General features: G+C 48.1%; 1 protein-coding gene across 3 annotated transcripts in view; it reads right to left on the reverse strand.

Annotated features, from left to right (window-relative positions):
• FAM177B (family with sequence similarity 177 member B) overlaps positions 1 to 21140 on the reverse strand; it is a 29813-nt gene extending 8673 nt beyond the window's left edge. Inside the window, exons 1-4 of one of the 3 annotated variants that reach the window (XM_029593129.1) lie at positions 21118 to 21140; positions 12142 to 12294; positions 11646 to 11712; positions 6884 to 6981 (exon numbers count right to left, since the gene is read on the reverse strand). In XM_029593129.1, coding sequence (XP_029448989.1) covers positions 6884 to 6981; positions 11646 to 11712; positions 12142 to 12219 — 243 coding nt within the window. In that variant the 5' untranslated portion in view covers positions 12220 to 12294; positions 21118 to 21140. Of the gene's footprint in view, positions 1 to 6883; positions 6982 to 11645; positions 11713 to 12141; positions 12295 to 15566; positions 15589 to 15821; positions 16023 to 21117 lie in introns of those variants that run through there. The other 2 variants (XM_029593127.1, XM_029593128.1) reach the window with 2 other exon arrangements.
• Between the last annotated feature and the right edge of the window lie 1251 nt (positions 21141 to 22391).

Below are 22391 nucleotides of genomic sequence, written 5' to 3' on the forward strand. Positions count from 1 at the left end.
GTAGTGTTAAGGACCAGGTTAAGGCTTGCGAGGTGGAGGTTGATTGTTTGCAAGTGTGAATCCCACGAATTAGATATGGGGTTTAAGATTTGAACGTCGTCTGCATATATGTAAAACTTCAGTTTTAATTTTGAGAGTAAATGGCAGAGAGGGAGAAGGTAAATGTTGAACAGGGTGGGCGATAATGAAGAGCCCTGGGGTACTCCAAATGGGGAGTTAGTGCGAAGGGATTCTCTGTTATTGATTTTAACATTGTAGGCTATGTTGTTAAGAAAAGAGATTTTATTTATTTTATTTATTTGCGTTTTTTCTATACCGGCATTCATGGTTAGAAACCACATCATGCCGGTTTACATGTAACAAGGGGTGAGAACAAAGAACAGAACATAAACAAGTGCAAGGAGATCAAAAAGTTACATTACAACAAGGGTCTTAAACTTAGAGGAGAGATAAGAATAAGAGAGTAGAACTGTAAGGATTACCTTATTTACATTATATACATTATACTGTGAAGTTTCTTGAATAAATTATGAACCATCTGAGGGCGGGTCCTGCAATTCCTATGTCTGATAACCGGTTTATAAGGGTAGTATGATTTATGGTGTCGAAAGCCGCCGAGATATCGAGAAGTGCTAGGAGGAAGGACTGTCCTTTGCCAATGCCAATGTATACCTGATCTAGGAGCGAGATGAGGAGAGTTTCTGTGTTGTGTTCTTTTCGGAATCCATATTGTGACTGGTGTAGAATATTATGTTCCTCCAGGTAATTCAAAAGTTGATTATTTACGATTTTCTCCATAATCTTGGCTACAAACAGCAGGTTTGATATAGGACGGTAGTTGTTGGGATCATTCAGGTCCAGGTTCAATTTTTTGAGTATGGGTTTTAGGCTGGCCAATTTGAGAGTGTCCGGGAAGACTCCTTGTGAAAGGGAGCAGTTGAATGTGTAGGTAGGCTTCCAACAGATCCAGGGATGTAAAGAACTCTCCCAGTTGCATCGCCCTTATTACCGAGCGTAGGGTTTCCATGCGGAAGCGAGGAATCTTCCGGTGACTGTTGACCGCCTTGAGGTCCAGGATGGGTCTGAACATTCCTTCTTTCGTGGGGACGATAAAATAGATGGAATAATGTCCAGTATTTATTTGTTGTGGAGGCACCGGTGTTATAGCCTCTAAGGCTAGCAATCTGGTCAGTGTAGCTTCCACTGCCATCCTCTTGGAAGGGTCGTGGCAGGGGGATTCCACAAACTTTTCCGGAGGGAGGTGGTAGAAATCCAGGTAATATCCCTCTAGGATGATGGATAGGACCCACTTGTCCGAAGTTATCTCGACCCATCTTTGGTAGAATAGGGCAAGTCTGCCCCCTATGGATTCTTCCTTTGGATGGGTCGGCTGATTTTGATTATGGGGTGCAGCTGGGGCCTGGGCCCGAGCTGGTTCCCCTTTTGTTGTGCTTGTTCCGAAAGGACTGGCTTCAGCCTGCGGGGCAGGCCGCTTGATATGTGCTTCTATATGGGTTGAAGTGCTATGATCCTCTGCCCCTGGAGGTTCGGGGGAAGGATCGCTGGTTTCTCTTCCGGTAGCCGCGGCAGTGGGGACTCGCCCCATTTGTTGGCTAGTTTCTTTAGTTCGCTTCCGAACAGGAGTGTTCCCTTGAAAGGCATCCTTGTGAATCTCGTTTTGGAGGATGTGTCGGCCGACCAGTTTCGGAGCCAGAGTTGTTTTCTGGCTGCCACGGCAGATGACACTCCTCTAGCTGCGGTGCGCACCAGATCAGAAGCAGCGTCCGCAAGGAATGATACTGCTGGTTCCAGGGCCTCCCCAGGAGTGTTGTTCCTGGTCTGTGATAAGCAGGTGCATGTCACCACGGCACAGCAGGCCATGAACTGTAAAGATATAGCGGAGACGACAAAGGACTGTTTGAGGATAGATTCCAGACGTCTGTCTTGAGCAACCTTGAGTGCTGCTCCTCTCTCCACTGGGATAGTAGTGCACTTCGAGACCGCGCAGACCATGGCATCCACTTTCGGACATGCCAGGAGATCTTTGGCGGCTGGGTCCAAAGGGTACATGGCTGCCAGAGCCCACTCCCCTTTGAATGTAGTTTCCGAGGCATCCCTTTCCAGGTCAATTAGTTGCTGGATGGCTTGTAATAGTGGGAAATAATGGGAGGTCTGACGGAGTCCCTCTAGTAGGGGGTTCATCTTAGGTTTCCCCGAGGCACTTGTGCCCGGGATAGCAAGCTCTTTTACGCTGTGGGTGACCAGGTCTGGAAGCTCGTCCTTGGTGAAGAAGCGTCTCATGGCTTGGTGGAGCTCCGTCCCCGGAGGGAGTTCCCCTTCCTCCAGGGGTTCTGAATCCTCATCCGAGTTGTCCGTGTCCCCGAAGATGGGGCTTCTGGGCGGTGGGATCACTTCCCTTAGCATAGAGGGTCCTGGGATGTTGAGGTCCTCTGGTGGAGCCTGTGGCTGTATTATAGGAGGCCCTGGTTGCATGTGGATGAAGGTATGCAGACCTTTGAAGAATTCTACCCAGGAGATAGATGCTGGGTCTAGACTAAGGGGTGCCGTGTCCCTGGGGAACCCCATTTGGGGGGGGGGGGGGGGGTCCCGCTGTGCAATGCTAGGTCCGGCGTACTGTTCGAGAGGCTGGAACCCGGTACCGGCTGGGGAGGGCCATGAGTTGGATCCCCTAGGGCCTCTTCGCACTGTATACACAGGGCCGTGGCCTTCCCATGCTGTGCAGCTCTAATGTGGCATGCTGGGCAAAGGCCCTGAGCCTTGAGTTTCTTTTCCGGTGGTGCCATGGCTTGTGCACGTAAAATACAGTTGTGCGCTCAGGTATGGTGCACGCTCAGGGAGATGTGCGCGCTGTTGTGTGCACAGATCAAAGTTATGCACCTGGCATAGTAAGCGTGTGGCTATGCGCGTCGCTTGTGCGCATGGTACTTGGGCGTGTGACATTGTGCACACAAGGTATTTGTGCACACGGCTCGCCTCTGTGCGCACAGATCGGAACGGCGGACAGGGCGGCGAACATATCAAAATGGTGACCACCTCGGAGGGTCTCCACGTGGGAGGACCCTCGGATCTGACCGGGGTCTAGCCCTGCTAGGGCAGATCAACCCGGTGGCACTGGTGCTGGCTGACGACCTGTGCGTCTCCTCAAGCTTCGGAGACCGGAGACTTTTAAATAGATTTCTATCTTACCTTGTCTCGGCGCTTCCCGGTCTCGTTCCGGGCGGTCTCCGGCTGTGGGGGGGAGAGGGAAAATACCTTCACCGCCGCGCCTGAAGTTGCACCAACTGCCTCTCAGCCTCACCCGATGTCGGAGGCTAGGTCCCCGCCGAGGGTCGGCCACCGGCCCGAGGCTTACCTCCGAGGGATCGCGGAAATCACCTCGGGAATTCTCAACTGGGGGAGGGACCCGAGGGTGTCACTGCAGGAGAGCGGGGCTCGTCTGTAGAGGTAAGATTTCTTCTTATTTTGGGTTTTCTCCAGTGAATTTACTCTAACGCTGTGAGAGCATGCAGATAGTCCCTAACTGCTATGGAGACGGAAAATACTGAAGCGCTGCACTTCCTGCAGGGGTATATGTACTAGGGCTGACGTCAGATTGAAATCTGATCCGTCTCCAACTGCTATCAGGAGTACACTATACCCATTGGTCCTGAGTCCATCTGCTACACGCTAGGAAACTTTATTTAAACACTTACACTCAAGTATCTAATCTCAGATAATTCATATCATCATTGGGTCAGCTTCAGTTCTCATGGATCTCTGTCAGAGCTGCAGAGCGAGATTTCAGGCTGTGGCCTAGCACAGCATGGCACAGCCTCCAGTTCCTCGGTCCTTCCAGAAAATAACCATAATTAGACCAGTGACAGCAGGGCTAAATGAGGAGGACAATTCTGGGAGCCCTTTGCCTTAGACTACCTACCTAACACAGAAAAAAAGGCAAGGAATCTAAAATTAAGAGACATTTTCCAACCTGTATGTCTGCAGTTTTATTTCTTTCCTCTTATCTCTGCTCGTTCTCCAGCTTCTCTTAGCTTCATCTCTGCCTCCTCTCCTTTCTGGTGTCCTTCTCCCTATTTCTTTTCTGTTGCAGTTCTCTCTCTTCCTTCTTTGTCTCTGAGTGAAGATTTAACACTTCCTCTTCTTTCTCCCTTCCTCCTCCTCTTTTCCCTACCCACTTTCCTTCTCATGTCCTTCCTCCTCCATTATCTCCCTGGATTCCTCCCTCCCCCCCACCACCACCACACCAAGGCTCTTCTCTTTCTCACCTGCTATCTCCACTCCTCTGCCCCATCATGGTTCCTTCCTCTTTCTCTCTCTATTTTGGATTCAGTCCTGATACTCTCTGCTCTCATATCTCCTCTTAGTTTCCATCTTTCTTCCCTTCATTTCCATTTCTTCTCTTCTTACTTTGTAGCTATTCTCACATCTTTTGGCTCTCTCATCTGCTCCACCTCTTCCTCTCGCCTTCACAGAGAAGGAAAACCAAATGATAAAGGGGCTGGAACAGTTGTCTAAGAGAAAAGGCTCTTCAGCTTGGAGAAGAGAAGGGGGAACAGGATAGAGGTCTATAAAATCACGAGTGGAGTAGAAAGGGTAAATGCAAAAGGGAGGAGAAATAGCCTAGTGGTTAGAGCAGTGGACTATGAACCAGGAGACCAGGGTTTGAGTCCTGCTGTCACTCCTTGTGACCTTGGGCAAGTCACTTTACCCTCCACTGCCTCAGGTACAAACTTTGATTGTAAGCCCTCTGGGGATAGGGAAATACCTACAGTACCTGAATGTAAACCGGTGTGATATCTCGATTGAGATCAAATGTCGGTATATAAAAATAATAAATAAAATCAGTTTACACTTAAAAAAAAAAATAAGGGACACACCGTGAAGTTACTAAATTGCACATTTAAAACATCAGAAAAAATGTTTATTTACTCAAAGCACAATTAAGCACTGGAATTCATTGCTGGAAAATGTGGTAAAGCCAGGTTTGGACAATTTCCTGGAGAAGTCCATAAATCATTGTTAACCAGGTAGACTTGGCGAAAGCCACTGCTTATCGCTAGGCCTAAGCAACTTGGAATATATCTACTATTTGGGATCCTGCTAGGTACTTGGGACCTGGATTGGTCACTGTTGGAAATAAGATACCGGGCTTGATGGATCCTTGGTCTGACCCAGTATGACAATTTTTATGTTCATTCCTTATCTCCCTTCCACTCCACCTCTTTCTGTTCCTCCATCTTCACATCATCCTGTTAATATCTCCATTCCCATCTCTCCAACAACCATTTCTTATTCTCTCCCCCAGTATCTGATCCTTTCCTCTTCCCCTTACTTCTCTCTTCACTTCATTTTTCTCTCTCCTACCCTTCCATTCTGTCTCCCATCCCCTCCACTCCATCCGTGTTTCATTTCTCATTCATACCGCCTGCCTCCACCAACCCTTCATTTCTCTCTTCCCTAGCACCCATCCTTCCTCCGTCCCCTCAGCATCCATCTCCCCGTCTCTTGCCCCAGCATCTACTGCCTGCCTCAACCTTCTTCCCCAGTATCTGCCCCCTGCCTCTTACCTCCTTCCCTTCCCCACCATCATTTGCTCCTTGTATCTCCTCCTTTTCTCCCATTTGCCCCCTGCATCTCCCCATTCTTCTTCGCCACCGTCTGGCCCCTGCCTCTTCCCCTCCCTTTGCCACCATCTGTCCCCCTGACTCTTGCTCCCACCTTCTCCAGCACTCACTCTCCGCTGTTGCTTGCTCCTCCATTCCCAGCATTCACTCTCTCCTGCTGCTTGTTCCCCTTTCCCCAGAATCTGTTCCCTTTGCTGCTTACCTGCCCCTCCCCAGCATCGGCAGTCCCCTGTTGCTTGCCCAGCATCTGCTTCCCCCTTTGGCCTCCTGTCCCGATTATCTCCTCCATCCACTACCCTGCAGCAGTTAACTGAGCCCATTGGGTGGCAGGTCACCGCTCAGTTTCCTCAATTCTGGCACCATGACAAGCAACTTCAATTCTGCTGATCTTACGAGACTGAAGTTGCTCATCCTGGTGCCGGTGGAGAAGAAACCAAGCAGTGGGCTGCTGTGTGACAAGCCCCTGGTGCTGCCCCTCCTCCCCAGCTCAGCAGCGTGATGCCGCACCCCTGGAGCTGCTTACCACCCACATCCCAAGTCTCTGCCTCCCAGTTGCCTGCTCTCGCGCAGGACAGCAGGAGGTGGACTCCAACACGGGAGACTTGGCAGGTCTGCTCCATATCCAGGCTCTGCGGCACAGCTAAGCAGCCCTCCCTTCCTCTTCCCAGAAACCTATTTTCTAGTCCCGAGGCTCAACCCGGTTCCTCAGGAATAGAAATTCTGACTATCCAGGGAGACTCAGTAAAAAGATCTCCGCCTTTGTTAGCAGCTCACATGCCTCAGCGCCCTCCAGTGACATGGAGTCAGCCTTGACACAACGATCCAAAGACCAGTCTAGCTACGGCCGATGAGCCGTCAGCCATCATGTGAAGAGAGGCAACAGATTCCAGTGGCATAACAAGCATCTACTAAGGAGAAAACAGGTCTCCCCCCCAACTATTACCCACTTGCCACCAAAACAGAGTTTGTTGTCTCCGCAATGCACCTGAATTCCAGCCTGGTATAGCAATAGCCACAGTTCATTATCAGTATACATTCAGGGTAAGGGAGAGCAGAGATTTCACATTTTTTGAAAGTATCAAACCCCTGGTGTGACCGTAGCACAGTTATCCCTGTTGTTGGCCTTGGTACCCGATTCGATGCAACACCACATTGTCGAGCCCGGGCTCCCTGAGAATGGCTGCAGTTGTAAAACTGTCTTCTTGCCTTTTATTTGAACCCTGAGCATGGAATCCCCTTACCTTCCTTTCTGTTCTGTAGTGCTCATCTATTGCGTACTGATACTTGGGCAGATTGAGTCCAAACAGAGCTGCAAGTTTGCCACCGAGGTTATCACAACCTAAGGGAGAGCACACGAGAAAGCACAGCTGGAAGCATGACCATGAAAAAGCAAAGAAGAGGAGGATAAAAAGTGTATCTTAAATATGATCTGACTGCTTCTTAAACAGAAGAACGACAGTCGTTTTATGTAACTTACTAGATTGGGACCCAGGAGTCCTTGCCTTCATTTATCGTTTTACCTAGTTGTACTGACAGATACCAAGAGAAGTCAATGCATCCTCCCAGACCTCCAAAAAGCACTAAAATTAGCACCATAAGGGGCTTTAATACTTTACAGCATCAGGTGCAGTGCTCTCTTTAACAACGCGCCTGACGTAATAACGTGTGCTCGGCCCGGTGCACAAACTTTACTCCTCGTGCAGCAAGGAGTTCTGCACACAGAGCTGTACGCCCTCGCACGGAAATCCCATGCAAATGAAGCTCTTGGCTATAACCCCTCCCCCCCCCCCCCCATGCAGAGCTGTGTGCTGGCTTCACTTAATTTTCTTAGCGCTGAAAATGTTATTCTAGGCTTGAAGCGGCGGAGTAAAGTTTCCAGCTCTAATGTCAGTCTATGAGCCGAAGCTGGGGTTCTGATGCCAGGACCCGTAGTCAGTATTTTATGCACAGTGAACATGCGCTATACACATAAATCATGTGGTTGTACGCCCTGAGCCTTTCCTTTGTGTACGTTTTCTGGTTTGTGCGTACTTTTAATTCCTGATGCATTAGCATACCCTTAGCTTACTGCATTGGGAGTTAAAAAGAAAATTAGCTTGTGCCTTAAGAAACTGTGCACTGAATTGCAGCACACAGTTTTGGTTTTTTTTTTTTAATATAAACTTTTATTGACCATTTAGGGTAAGTATTCCACATGCTCACAATACTCACAAAGCATAGCATACAACAGTGGTCAAAGTGTTTTGAAATGAACATGTTCTGAATTTAACATCTATCCCAACCCACCCTCCCCGTCTCTGCAGGTTGAAAACAATAGGACGTAATATAACAATCATGTGCCGCATTCATGCATGGGTAAATCCAGGAGCTACTCGTCCTGCATCTAGAATATTAATCCACACAAAATAAATAAATAAATAAATAAAAGGAAAACACAGAGAGAGAGAGAGAGAGGGAGAGGAGAAGAAGATGATCCCATTTCTAATCAAAGCTATAATGAACCCATCCATTCTTCCCAAAACAGATCTGTACCCCCGGGAGCAAACGATGCAGAGGATCAGTAGAGGAGGGGGCTCACCTCCCTAGGCCATATTTTGGTCTTGGTTTTTCAACCATGTCACCAATGGTTTCCACACAGAGTGAAACGGTGGGAGTTTGTCTTGTTTCACAGCATTAAGATATGCCAGTCGATAATGATTATGCAGTCAGTGGATAACCACTGGAAGTGATGGAGGTTCAGGTTGCTTCCAGGCCTTAGCTAATTCGCATCTGGCCACTATATATACTAGACGACAAACATTTTGAGCATATTTATTTAGCTCCTCTACTGGTATATTTAACAAAGCATATCGTGGATCCATAACCCCTCCTCCCTCCACTATATTAGCTAGCCACATATGAACCTTTTCCCAGAAAGGTACCACCTTTGGGCAATGCCATCAAATATGCATATAAATGCCTGACTGGTCACGGTTTCTCCAGCTCTTATCCGAGATAGAAGGAAACATTCCATGTAGTCTAACTGGGGTCAAATGCCATCGATATAGTATTTTATTGCAGTGTTCCTGTATAGCAGCAGATATAGAGCACTTCACTGTCTTATAGAATACTAGGTCCCAGTCATCGTCATCCATTACTTCCCCAAGATCCTTGCTCCAAGCCTTGATATGTGGGAAAGTGTAAGGAGAATGCGTGTTAAGGATAGCGTGTATCTTGTATGTGATACCTCTCACCTTATCAGAACGTTCACAATAATTCTCAAACAGAGACTTAGATAAGCGCAGAGATCTGGCTCTCAGAGTTTTAAAAAAATGACGAACTTGTGCGTAGGCTAGAAAATTTCCAGGACTCAGCTGGTATTTTCCCTCCAGGGCTTCTAACTTTAGGATCGTACTCTCATTCAGAAGATGCCCAATACAAGCAATACCCTGGCTGGCCCACTCTGTAAAAGTATGAGACCCCATACCTACAGAAAAGTTGGTATTGTAGAATTAGTGAGAAAGAAGGAAGTAAATAATGGATCCCACCAATTTAGTTTTCCATTGAGCCCATATTCTTAATGTATTCCCTAAGGCCAGCGGTAGAAAAACCAAAGGTCTCCAGGTGCGCTTGGGCTGCCATGGAAGTGCTTGTAAGGGCATTGCTCCCACCAATCAATGTTGCTTCTAGCTGCACCCACTCTTTAATTTCAACCTTGTTGTAAATATCCACTAAGGCCCTAAGTTGCGCTGCTGCAAAGTACCATAAAAGATTAGGGGCTCCCACTCCACCATTAGTTTTTGGTAGGAACAATACGGCTCGTGCAATCCTTGGGGGCGGGGGGCCTCTTCTTCCAAATGAAACCATAAATCTTCTTCTGCCACAACTTTAGGGTGGTAGTGGATATATGGGTGGGAATTGTGGAAAAGAAATACAATAGACAGGGTAAAATATTCATCTTGATGACCGCTATTTGGCCCAACCAGGAAAAAAGTGTTCTCTACTCCATTTGTTTAAGTCTCTCAATATTTCTCCAAAGGGGGGCATAATTAAAAGCAAAAACGTTCGAATTACAGGGTCCAACCTGCACGCCCAGATATTTAATCGACTTTTTTTGGCCAGCGAAAGGGGAATTTCCGTGTTATGGTGGCTGTCGAAGAATAGCATAAAACAATTAGAAAAACCCCGCAGTCATCATTATAGGGATAGAAGTAGCCCATGATCAATCCCACTAGCCTGTCCTTTTGGCTTCCAGTGTTGCCATTAAAAGTGATACTGTAGATTAAGTTCATGGTTAATTCCCAGATAGTCAGCCTTGGTCTGACAGAGCTGACCTAGAGTCCTCCAGAGGGTCTATGCAGACGCCTCCCTCCTTTCCCAACTCTGTGCCAGCGAGCATGGTCGTTGATTTTCTGCGATTTAGGCCGTTTCTTAGCAGTGATGATGTTCGGCTGGAATCCGGCCTTCTCAAGGGCCTCTGCTGCCTCGGCCAGTGATTTAACTTGGTGGGTAGTTCCTTTTGCGGTGAACTGGAGGCCAAATGGAAAAGTCCAATGATAGCAGGTGTTCTCTGCCCTTAGGAAGGTCGTGGCCTCTCGTAGTTCTTTCCTCTTGCGCAGCGTGGAGGGCGCCAGGTCTTGGTAGATATGTTTTATGTAATTTCCTCCTTTCTCGAGTTGTATTGTAAACCGGCGTGATGTGCTTGCACGAACACCGGTATATTAAAAGCTGTTAAATAAATAAATAAATAAATATGTAAGGAATGGCCATCCCATATCCAGTTATTTTTGTATCTTTGAAGCTTCTAGAATTTGTGACTTTTGCACAAAGCTATGGAAACAGATGATGATGATGTCACACGGTCTAGAGTCTGATCGGAGGCCCAATGTTCTGTGCGCTCTTTCTATTTTAATATCTTGGGAGGTTTCTTCCATAGCTTCATCTTGCTCACGTCCCTCTTGCAGAAGAGGGAATCTGCACACTTTTTCAGCCTCCTCCAGCGCTTTGCGTATTCTGCAGAATCTGGAACTCCCCTTATTGTGATGTTGCACCTCCTAGACCGATTTTCAAGATCTTCTATTTTATCCTGAAGGGCGGCAAAATCGGTTTCTAGAGAGCTGTGTGGCGCTGACAGTTTGTTTAAAGCTACACCATGACTTTCTGTGCACACGTCAATATCATCAACACGGTGTCCCAAAGTTATTAGATCTTCTCTCAATTCAGTAATTGAGGCTAAAAGTTCCTTTTTATGAATTTTAAGATCTGGCCTGATTTCTAGGAATCATCCCCTAATTTCCTCTCTCAGTTGTGGTGTTATCGAGGTCGTTTCGTTCCCCACCTGCACGGGCTCTCCGGTGCCGTCTTGTATGTTTGCCGCATTGCCGCTCGCTGCGGCCTGCTCAGGCCTCTCCACTGTCGTCCGCGATCTCCGGCGGCAACTTGCTAAACGAAAACTGCTTTCAATCTGCAGTTTTCCTCTTCGTCGCCATCAGGGCGGTATCAGCAGCGCCTGGAGGATGCAAATTGCTGGGTTCTCTTTCAAACAGCAAGGAAAATCTGGCTTATTTGTGTTCCGGGAAGGAGAGCTCAGTTCTTAAGCAGCCATTCCCGTCCCCGGCGGAGAAGCGCAAGCCCACAATGTTAACGCTTGGCTAATGCCATAAGCCCCAGTGTTATTTCTCTTCAGGAGAAGAGAAAGCATTGTTAAAATGTCTGCATCATCTCCAGGAAAAGATTTGTTTTTCTAGACTCTTGATCTGTACTACTTTAAAGCATTTTTCTCTATGTCATAAGAGAATAGTCTAACTCAGGGTTGGCCAACTCCATTCCCCGAGTGCTGCAGGCAGGTCATGTTTTATAATGACATTTTATACAATAGAGGCAGTGCATGCAGATATATCTCATGCATATTCATTGTGGATATCCTGAAAACCTGGCCTGTTTGTGGCACTGGAGAACTGAAGTTTGCCTAACTACACATTTTAGATAGCATATTAAAAATAATTGTATCATATCTTTACTTACTAAAAAATGATGATGTTGCAATTCTCATTACCCAGAACTGGAGATAGGGTCCCCAGGAAAGGGTAGACTTAAAGACAAAAAAAAAAAATCAATGTATTAAAATGTACAGTATTGGGTGCTTAAAATATCATCTCTGTGCTTTGTACAGCATTAAACACTGATAACACTTTGGAAATAATTATAATACAAAATTAGAATCCACAGATTACCAGTTAAAATAAACCTCACAGCAGACAGATTGTGTAATAATATTCCATTATAATTGCCCACCCATGTTCATTCAGGGACAGACGTGAAGGGGATGAGCCTGGGGGAGACACTGCAGGGCAAAGAATAGCCAACCTGTTTCCTCTTCCAGCCCCATCCCATTCTTGTTCCCTCTTTCCATCTGACTGGATGGAAATGCGAGGCTGGCACGCACAGCAGAGCAAAGAAGAATCCAGTTTTTGTGCTACTGCATTAATTGCTCGATGACCCCAAGGATACTTGAGCTTACTGTGTCTACATTCTGTACTCCCTTCTGCTTGTTGTCATCTTCTTCCTCCTCCTCCTCCTCCGTGCTGTATTCTTCCATGGTGTCCCCACTCACAAAGTGAATGATCCTCCTCGGGTGCTTCCGTTTCCCCAGATCTATCTCCTCCAGCTTATTCTGCCGAGAACACAGTACTTTTTAAACACAGCAATAACTATAGTGCAGTCTTAGGTCAGGATCACTCATCAGCATTTTGGGGGAAGATCAACTGTTAGGTTCTGAGCTGTGAGCCCAGGATGGTCCCTTCTTGGCCTTTTGACTGCCACCCAGTCCCACTAAGAACAAGAAATTATTTATACTCTGGCCAAACTAGGAGCATCGCACTTGTAAAAAAAAATAATAAAAAAAAAGATCTCAAAACAAAAACTAAACAAACCAAAACATCTAGGATTAGGGGAGAAGAAAAGCTCTGCATGGCATGGTCATACCGAATTACCAGGTGTTCCTTTCATCCTATCCCTGCTCCTCCTCACTCCCTCTCACATTCCCCCAGCTGATGCCCTCTCGCCCCTGTTCCTCTCACATTCCCCCCAGCTGATGCCCTCTCGCCCCTGTTCCTCTCACATTCCCCCAGCTGATGCCCTCTCGCCCCTGTTCCTCTCACATTCCCCCAGCTGATGCCCTCTCGCCCCTGTTCCTCTCATATCCCCCCAGCTGATGCCTTCTCTCCCCTGTTCCTCTCACATTCCCCCAGCTGATGCCCTCTCGCCCCTGTTCCTCTCATATCCCCCCAGCTGATGCCTTCTCGCCCCTGTTCCTCTCACATTCCCCCAGCTGATGCCCTCTCGCCCCTGTTCCTCTCACATTCCCCCCAGCTGATGCCCTCTCGCCCCTGTTCCTCTCACATTCCCCCCAGCTGATGCCCTCTCGCCCCTGTTCCTCTCACATTCCCCCCAGCTGCCTTCTCTCCCCTGTTCCTCTCACATTCCCCCCAGCTGATACCCTCTCGCCCCTGTTCCTCTCACATTCCCCCCAGCTGATGCCCTCTCGCCCCTGTTCCTCTCACATTCCCCCCAGCTGATGCCCTCTCGCCCCTGTTCCTCTCACATTCCCCCCAGCTGATGCCCTCTCGCCCCTGTTCCTCTCACATTCCCCCCAGCTGATGCCCTCTCGCCCCTGTTCCTCTCACATTCCCCCCAGCTGATGCCCTCTCGCCCCTGTTCCTCTCACATTCCCCCAGCTGATGCCCTCTCGCCCCTGTTCCTCTCACATCCGCCAATTGATCTTCAGTCATCCCCTCCTGCAAGTACCTGCTCCAAACATCCCCTGGCCAGGGTCAGCAGCAACATTTTCCTTTGGGTTGCTGATAACAGAGGCAACAATTTTCTCTTGGGTAGGAGAAAGGAGCAGTAGTAATCTCCAATTCATGCACACTCATCAGGGCCGCTTTAAACATTTGTGGGACCCCAGGCACTCTTTTGTGCACGAGCCCCCTTGTGTTTTTCCCCAGATTGGATCCCACCCCCATGTAAGGAACGGAGAAACATCATATTGTTACATGATTTATTTTAAAGCTATGCTTTACATGTATGAATGACTACTTACAAAAGATTGTTAATGCATTAATTGTTGCATTTTGTGATATTTTCTGCTATCAAAACTGAGCACTTCCAGCCTAAGACATGGAATAAAGGGTGGACTAATTCCCTCCATCCTTATGTCCCCACTCTCCCCTCAGCTGAATTCCCCACTATCCCCACCCAACAAAGGGTGCAAAGCAGAACTTAGGATATTTCCCCTTCATCATACAAAATATATATCCAAACTATGCTGTCACCGCATAACAGCAACACAGCATCCCTCCACTGCCAGACATTCATGAAGTAACAAAACCCTGCAAAAGAGACACTGAGAAGCCATACAACAAACTCACCATGCCATCACAATACTAAATCCCAGGACCCAAACAGCAACGCTACTTACGAGGACAGCACTGTTAACTTGGTGTTAACACTCTTATTGGAAAAGCAGAACAATTCAGCCTCCTGGAGATCCCTAACCAGCAACTACACGCAGAAGAATCCCTCCCCTTTCTCACACATGCAGAGGACCCTTACCTAATATAGAATAAGGGGCCACAAATTAGAAAAATGAGAAGCCAGACTCATGCAGCAGAACACAGAGAAAGAAAAACAGAAATTCATGTCCTATACTGATCAAAATACAAAAATCATAAGACCTGCACATTCCCAAAGTTGATGTATGCCAATCACTACAAACCTGGCCTCAGTTTCACATGCAGAACACAGACAGACTCTAACCAAATACAGAATAAAGAGACCATAAAATATAAATGGACTGGAAACCGCAAGAAGCCAGACTCTGTATGCAATGCAAACATCAAATACAATAACAAAATTATAAAACATCAACCATGCCAATAAAAAGAACATCAAATAAACTGAATAGAGCAACATCCAATAATTAAAAACATTTACAAAAATATTTTTAAAAAATTACCAACCACCTAAAAATTTCCAAAACAACAGATTCATCACATCCAATGATTAAAACTAGCAAGGATAAAAAAAATCTCCCACTCTCCTTACCTGGGAACTTCAAATTTCCAGGCACCCTGTAATTGCCATAGATAGGTGTGCAAACTTCAGCCTCTCTTACACACACCGATGCAACTTGTAAGCAGGCTCTCTCTTATACAAACACATGGAGGAAGGCAGTTTCTCACACATACACACACAGGCACTCTCTCACACACATATACATGCAGTCATGCACTCACACACACATGCAGGCAGATACCATCTTTCACACATACAGGCACTCTTTCTCACACACATAGGTATTCTCTCTTTCACACACAGGCAGTCTCTTACTCACAAACACTTTGGATCTCTACCTCTATTTCGGCCACAGGTTGTCCTATTACTGGCAGGGAATGGGAATCCTGGTAGCAGGTCTCTATTGTGTGCCACCCTGAGGCCTTGCTATTGCTGGTGCTGAGTGGGAACCCCACCAGCACATCATCTCATGGCACTATGGCTTTTCCTGCCAGAGTCCTATGGGCCCCTTGTTATGTTACCCCATTTTCTTCTAGGTAAAAGCAGCCCCTAACACTCATCCCCCCTCATGGCTGATCCCAAGCCCAACAGTGATCTGCAACGGACAGCAGCAGCAGCATTACTAATAAAAGTCAGCACAGGGCATGTAGAATAGTGCAAGCTCACAGGCCCTGCAGTGGCCTTGATGCCCTCCTGTTACCACAGAAACTCATGCATGAACAGGGCGGCTGCAGGGCCTGGGAGTGCCTGCTGGCCCACAGGCTGGTGCCCAAAGAGCGCTGCCACTGGAGGCTCTTGTGACCCCCATCTGGGATCCCGACCCACACTTTGGGAACCCCTGGCCCAGATGTTTTATCCCTTAAAAGTCACCATTTCAAGAGGGGGGAATGTATCATAACAGAATAAATAAAATCTCCCATCCTCCTGATGCTTTTCATAGCCAAGCGGCTGCTTCCGAAAGGGAAGAAGGTAAAACGGCCAAAGAGGAAGAGAAGCTCATTTTCTTTCCTGACCCCTGAGTGCTGCAGGGAGGGGCAGGGCTGGCCTCCTCCTCCACGCGAGGCGCTGCCGCTTTAATAAGGCTGCAGGGCAGGGCTTTCCCCCGCAAACGCCGACCGGACTCACCTGCACGGCTTCCCCGGGCTCCTCCATTCCCCGCAGCGACGGGGGCCGCCCTGGCCTCGCTGAGCCGGGAGGGATGGAGCGGCGGGGCCGCCCTGGCAGAGGAGGAGGAGGAGGAGGCGGGGAAAGCGGGCAGGCCCGACGCGCCCGGCCGGGTGGCCCGGGGCGCGCGCTCAAACCAGCGCCTTTGTTTGACTTCAGGGTTGTGCCTCGTACTTTCGTTTCACCTTCTCAGACGTGAGGAAAAAAATAAAAACAGGTACAGCAGTGCTCCCTGCACAAAGGATTATTTCAGCTCATCTATACCGGGCTTGCAGATTGTTACATCTGCCACTGGCATTTAGTAACGGCCTCAAGTTCATTTTAACACTTTCTTGGTAACAGCCACTAAAATTGCTATAATTTTAATACTTTTTTTTTTTATAGTGTTCCCCATATAACTTGATCAAACTTGGCCATTTCCTTTATTGCTATCATTTGGATTTCTTACCTGCTTCCATGCCGAAGTAATTCACATAAAGCAAGGTACAGCATAATAGAATGGCAGCACATTTCTTTACCCCTCGCAGGCAAGTCTGCATTTCAACGCAAGCCGACTGGGCATGCACCTAGGGTGGCAAAATTCTGGGGGCGGCAATGCTAGGCCCTACCACTCCATTGCTGCCCCTCTTAGATGATACAGTTATGTGTCCTGCTCCCACCGCATGAAGCAGATTTTCACCTTCGGTACGCTGGGTAAGATCAGGGAGGTTCTTGGAGATGGCCCCAGCCACTGCCTCTGCAGCTTTTCCTGCTCGTCAAAGTCTACATCAGAAGAGCCAGGCTACCAAAATGCTGCCAGGGGGTTCCCATCCCTGGCCACTTATGATCTCCCCAGGAATGAAAAGGTGGGTGGTGGCTCCTGAGGGTGGTAAAATCCTAAATGAACCAATGGAGGAATTTAACAAGTTACACATGCAGCTTATCCCTGTGTAAAGCGCCTGGTTACCTGAGGTCCACCTCAGCGTCTGAGCAACCTAATACCTAAAGCAGCACTTCCCAAACTTTTTCTCAGTATGACCACATTTTAACACTTGAAAATCCACCGGAGTCCAGCCTAGGATCAAAACAAACTAGCAGACCTCTAGGACTTACCCAAAGTGGCAGCAGCGATCAGCATAGGACATGAGTCATGTGCCCTCTGCATAGATTTCCAGCCTTACGGAAAGCCCACGCAGGAGGAAGAGATGGGGGGGGCTGAAAGTTCACAGTGGCTCGTAGACTCTACGTGGATTGCCAATGCTGGTTGCAGGTTGGAGTGGTGGTCTGGAGGGATGCAGAGTGACGATCCAGGCAGGGTGGATGAAAATGGGAGCGGCCTTGTTCCTGTTACTCCCATCCACTGATTTTTTTGCCCCCATTTAGGGGGTCACAAACTACAGTTTGAAAACCACTGACCTAAAGCACTCAGGTAGCCACATCAGACCTTTGTTAAAGAACCAGCTACACTTACAAAGGTACAAGTTAGTTCGACACAACATTTGGGAGTGCTCACATGGACTCAAGCCAGAGAGATAATCTCCTATCTCAAAACAACATTGTTGAAAAAATCAACAGTGTAGTATATATATATATATATTTTTAATGATCTTACTGGGGAAAATTGAAATGAAAAACATTATAATAATTTCTCAAGCAACTATTAATGTTGGACTCAAAATTAATTAACTTTTTTTTTCCCTAAACTGGGTGGCTAGGATCATTTCCTCACTGTTTTTCATCTCTCCATTTCCCTGTATGTGTGAAGGAAGTCTGGCAATGCTGCTGTTTACCCGAGGCTTGCAAACCCACGAATGAAGGTTCCTCGCAGCAGGCCTAGTACCAAGAATGCAGGTGAAGGGGCGTGCGATCACAAAACGAAACGAGACAGCTTCGTTCCTTGCATTCTGTGAATAGTGCAAGAGCTGCACGAGGAGGGGCTTGGGGTGGTCCTCGTCAACCGGCACTACCACTTTTACAATTTGGCTGGCATGAAATCCTCTTCCCCTGTTCTAGGGCTTGGATACAATGCTATAATGTAGGCAGCCAGGACTATCTCCTCCCTCCGCCAACGCCCTTTACAAAGTGACCACTCAAACAATACAGGACAACAATTGGAGTCAACAAGGCCACAGCTTTATTTAACAAACAGCAGTGCTCAAGCCGAATATTTATTTATTTATTTATTTTTTATTTTTCTATGCCGAAGTTCCTGTACGAATACAGATCGCACCGGTTTACATAATAACAACAAAGTTCGCTTAGGAGCGTTACATATAACAAATAACAAAGAAGGCATAAAAATATGAAATGAATTTTAACTTAATATATGTGCTGCTTACTATATATCCTATCATATCAATTAACTTCTCGTGAATATGTATCGGTGGAAAGGTGGGTGGGAAACAATGTGTAAGCCAATTACGGTAGAAAGAGAGGGGGAATAAACAGTCGGAGGTTGCAAGAAAAAGGAGACTATAAAGGCTGTAATCTGGAGTATGGGAAGAATAGCATTAGGAGTCCGGGAAGGCTAGGCTGAGTAGCCATGTTTTAAGTTTTTTTTTTTGAAGGAAGATGGACACTGTTCTTGCCTGAGGTCTGGTGGCAATGCGTTCCATTGATGAGGTCCTGCTGTCGAGAGGGCCCTCTTTCTTAGGGCTGATTTTGCTTGTGGGGCAAACAGGGTGTCTTTATAGGCGCTTCTAATGGGTCTGGATGAGGTGTGAGGTGTGAATTGAACGGTGGTGTCGATGGATGTGAGGTTGTGTTTAGCTTTATGAATATGACCCCTCCGATGAATTGATGATGACCATCCGCCGCCTCCCAGCAAAGATGGTCTCCGCTAGGGCATCCGCCTAGCCCTTCAGCCATGGTAACTCGCTCGACCCCAGCCACCACTGCACAGCAAAGAGTCCTGCAGGGACAACTGCACCCAGTTCGGCCCTTCTGGCAAATGGAACTTGGCACCTGCCAAGCCTTACGATCAATCAGCACGACGCTGCCCCCCCCCCCCCCTAAGCAGGCTCGGGCCACCCGCGCCACACCCAGCTGCGACAAGAACTTCCTCCCGTACAAACACAACAAGAAATAGGGCGGGAGGGAACGGCGACCGAAGGGCAGGGTGAAAAAGGAAGGAGTGAGAGAGCAGGACCTCCCGCTCACGGAGGCAGCTCCTCCCCGCCCTGCGCCGACTGATTCCCTGCCGGCCAACGGGGCTGAAGAGCCCTGACATTTAAAAAGACACGCGCGGGGTCACCAGGGGAACCTGGCTATGGGCCGAGCGCATCACAGCGCTCCGCCCAGGGAGCCTCCCGCCCCCCCCCCCCCCCGACACGGCGTTCGCGCCGGGAGAGAGCCTGATGCCACGTTAGGCTCGCGCATGCGGGCACGGCGCCCGCCTGCCCTGCCAAAAAAAATCTTTTTTTTCCCTTCAAGTGCAGAGCTCCGTCCCAGGTCTCATGCATCTGAGTGCCCCTTAACTCCCACGAAAGTTATCAAAGGCTCTTTCAAGGCCTGGGAGCACCACTGGCCAAGGAAGAAACATTTCTGGTTAACACGCGCAGCAGCCAGAATTTTAGAGAATGTAACTAAGTTATTTTCTGGGGCTGGTCCGGTGGCCCAGTGGCAACGCTGGAGTTGATTCGCGGATCAGCTCTTCCTGTCCCTGGGTTGTCCAGGTCCTGGGGCTGGTATAACTCTGTCATATTGCAATGGCGACACCCAGTGGCCAGATTTAGGAACTATGATTGCAGGCCTCCGAAAGGAGCCCTAGGGCATGAACCCCAGCTGAGGAATACAACTGCAATGACTGGGCCAAGGGAGCCAGGAACAGGGCTACCAACAGGCTCCAGATTTTCAGGATAGGCCAGTCTGGTCCTGCTTGTACACCACTGCCTTGCACAGATTTGGCATCCTGCTTTCTTTAGGGACATCAGTAGGAACACCTGAACTACAACTCCATGCATGTAGTGGGGGTAAAAGCAGGGCTGGATCAACCTATTCTGAAAACAGATGGAGCCAGTTGGCCACCCTAGTTGCTGCGGGAAATAAAATAGGATAAAAATTCATGCGTGCTTGCAAATAAAGGCTCATAGCCCAGCAGAGGCCAGTCCCAATTAAGCTGGAAGCCTAATGGAGCATGAGGAAGGGTTAATATTTGCTTGGAGAGGAGGTGCACGTTAGCATTATACATTTGTAGTTAACATGTCCTCCTAGTTCAGAAGAGCAGGCAGGAAAAGAAGAAGAGACCAGAAAGACTGAAGAAAGAGAACGGCAGATAAAAACTTAATATCGCCCATCTCGTCTGCCCATTTGATTTGCATGCATATGGGAACTCAACACCAACTCCCTCTCCCCACATCTTTTAACTGGCCTCCCCACCCTTTTCCTACCACTCAATATCCTCCCAAGCACTCCCAAAGTCTGTTACAGCGATGGCCGCCACCATCTCTGCTAGTAGGCTCCCTTCCATCTTAAAATCCAGCCTCCTATGCTCATTAAACAGTCCGAGTTTGTCCACAATTCCTCCATGCAGGTTCCCCAGCCTTCCTGGAGACCCAATTCAGTTATACCACCGCTCTATAGGATTGTAACTCCTGCAGCTTGCAGGTTACCCTCATGCCTTCTAGAAGCACAAGGCCCTACCAATGCTGCTTTTGGGCTGTAAATGCTGCTCCGTGCAGGTCACCCAATGCCTTCGTGGAAGCACAGTGTTGTGGGCTGTACCTGTAGGTTACCCCTAGTGCATCATTCTCAGCATTTTACCTCTTAAGCTTATTTTGAATGCCATTTACCATTTTAGTCTCTATCCCTTCCACGAAAAATATTCTCTGCTGTTGCTTCTGAGCCCTATCCCCTTGGAGCTTCGTCTCATAATCCATGCTGTATGAAAGGCAAATAAGGGGACTGAAACAGAAAACAAGGAAGGACAATACCAGAGGAGGAGAACAAAAGAACAAAGAAGATCAGAGAATGAGAAGGACATGCTGAGCCAGGAAAGCAAGCCAGAGGCTACAAAGTTTGGAAACGTTTGCCGGATAGAGAACATTAACTCATTAGTGTAAAACAGCCTGGGACCCTTTCAAAGTGTCTGATCTTGGATGTATCTCCTGCATAGAATTAACATGTTGGGAATGGCTAGATTTCATTGGCTAATGTGACTTTTCTGGGGCATAATTTCTATGTGGGGCATTCCCACCCGCCCTAAGGCTTTTGTATTGGGCTGTAAAATATTTAAATGGTAAGAAAAGTTAAGGCATAGTATATTTGGAGAGGAACTTACTGCAAGTTTTCATGGGCACAATCCACTGGACTTCTCCCTCCTACCACTCACACGAGAGGGAACAGCTGCTCAGATTCACCCACTAGGAACCTTCCCCTCCCTCTCTCCTTCCCGTGACAAGAGAACGCCCCTGCCAGCTTCATTCTGACCTCTGAATGCAGGGGGCCGTGTACGTTCAGACATCAGACTGAAGCTGGCGGAATGAAGCAGATAAGATAAAAATTGCTGCTTTCCCGCTGGTGGGAGGGAGTGCGGGTGAGGGTCATGCAAAATTTGGTTTGGTGTGGCATGCGTACATTCAAAATTGTGCCACGGAATTAAGAAAAAAGAGAGAAAAAAAAAAGACTGAGAAGCACTGGGCTAAAGGTTCATTAGTAAACTTTGATTTAAGCAAGAGGATTCTTGGTCTCCAAAAGCTCTATTCTGTAGAAATTATCAGAGAAGGTTGTGGAAGAAAAACAAAGTCTGTAAGGACCATGGAAAAAGTAAACCGCCTGAGGGCATCCTTGCTTCACTGAAGGAATAGCAAGTGCATCACAGATTTTTGTTGCGCTCGGGGGTGGACCCTTGTCCTGGAGCAGTGGAGAACGGCTCCCTGGTAGGGACCAGGAAGCACCTGCCCCCAGGGGGTCGGAGCACAGGAGGAGACAGAGGCTAGGATGAGCTTCACCACTGGAAGCCCGCGGTCCCCCCCGGGTGGAGCCCATAGGAACCCGGGCCGCTTGGACTTAGGTGGGCCTGGCAGGGTCTCCCAGAGAGGTAGTAGACAGGCGTGCCCACGAGCAGCAAGGGAGCGCGGTCGGACTTGAGACCGAAGGTCTGATGGAGCAAAGAAGACCAGAACAGCGTAGGCAATGACAAGGCAAGGGACGGAGCCAGAATCAGGAAATGTGGTCAATCAGGCAGAGGTCAGACTCCGAGGACTGATCAACAATGCAGAGGTCAGATTCTGGAGGTCAGACGAGGTCACAAGGCAGGTAGAGTGGTCAAGGAACAGGCCGAGGTCAGTATCAGAGAGATAGTCCAACGGTACTACCTGTGCTAGATTGTCACTGCGCGTCTAAGCCTTATTCCAGGATCCTACTGTTCCAGCGTCCTTCTGTTCCAGTGTTCATCTGTCTGTCTCATAAGAACATGCCATACTGGGTCAGACCAAGGGTCCATTAAGCCCAGCATCCTGTTTCCAACAGTGGCCAATCCAGGCCATAAGAACCTGGCAAGTACCCAAAAACTAAGTCTATTCCATGTTACCGTTGCTAGTAATAGCAGTGGCT

Source organism: Rhinatrema bivittatum, chromosome 3 (genome assembly GCF_901001135.1).
Source record: "Rhinatrema bivittatum chromosome 3, aRhiBiv1.1, whole genome shotgun sequence".
Classification (NCBI taxonomy): Eukaryota; Metazoa; Chordata; class Amphibia; order Gymnophiona; family Rhinatrematidae; genus Rhinatrema; species Rhinatrema bivittatum.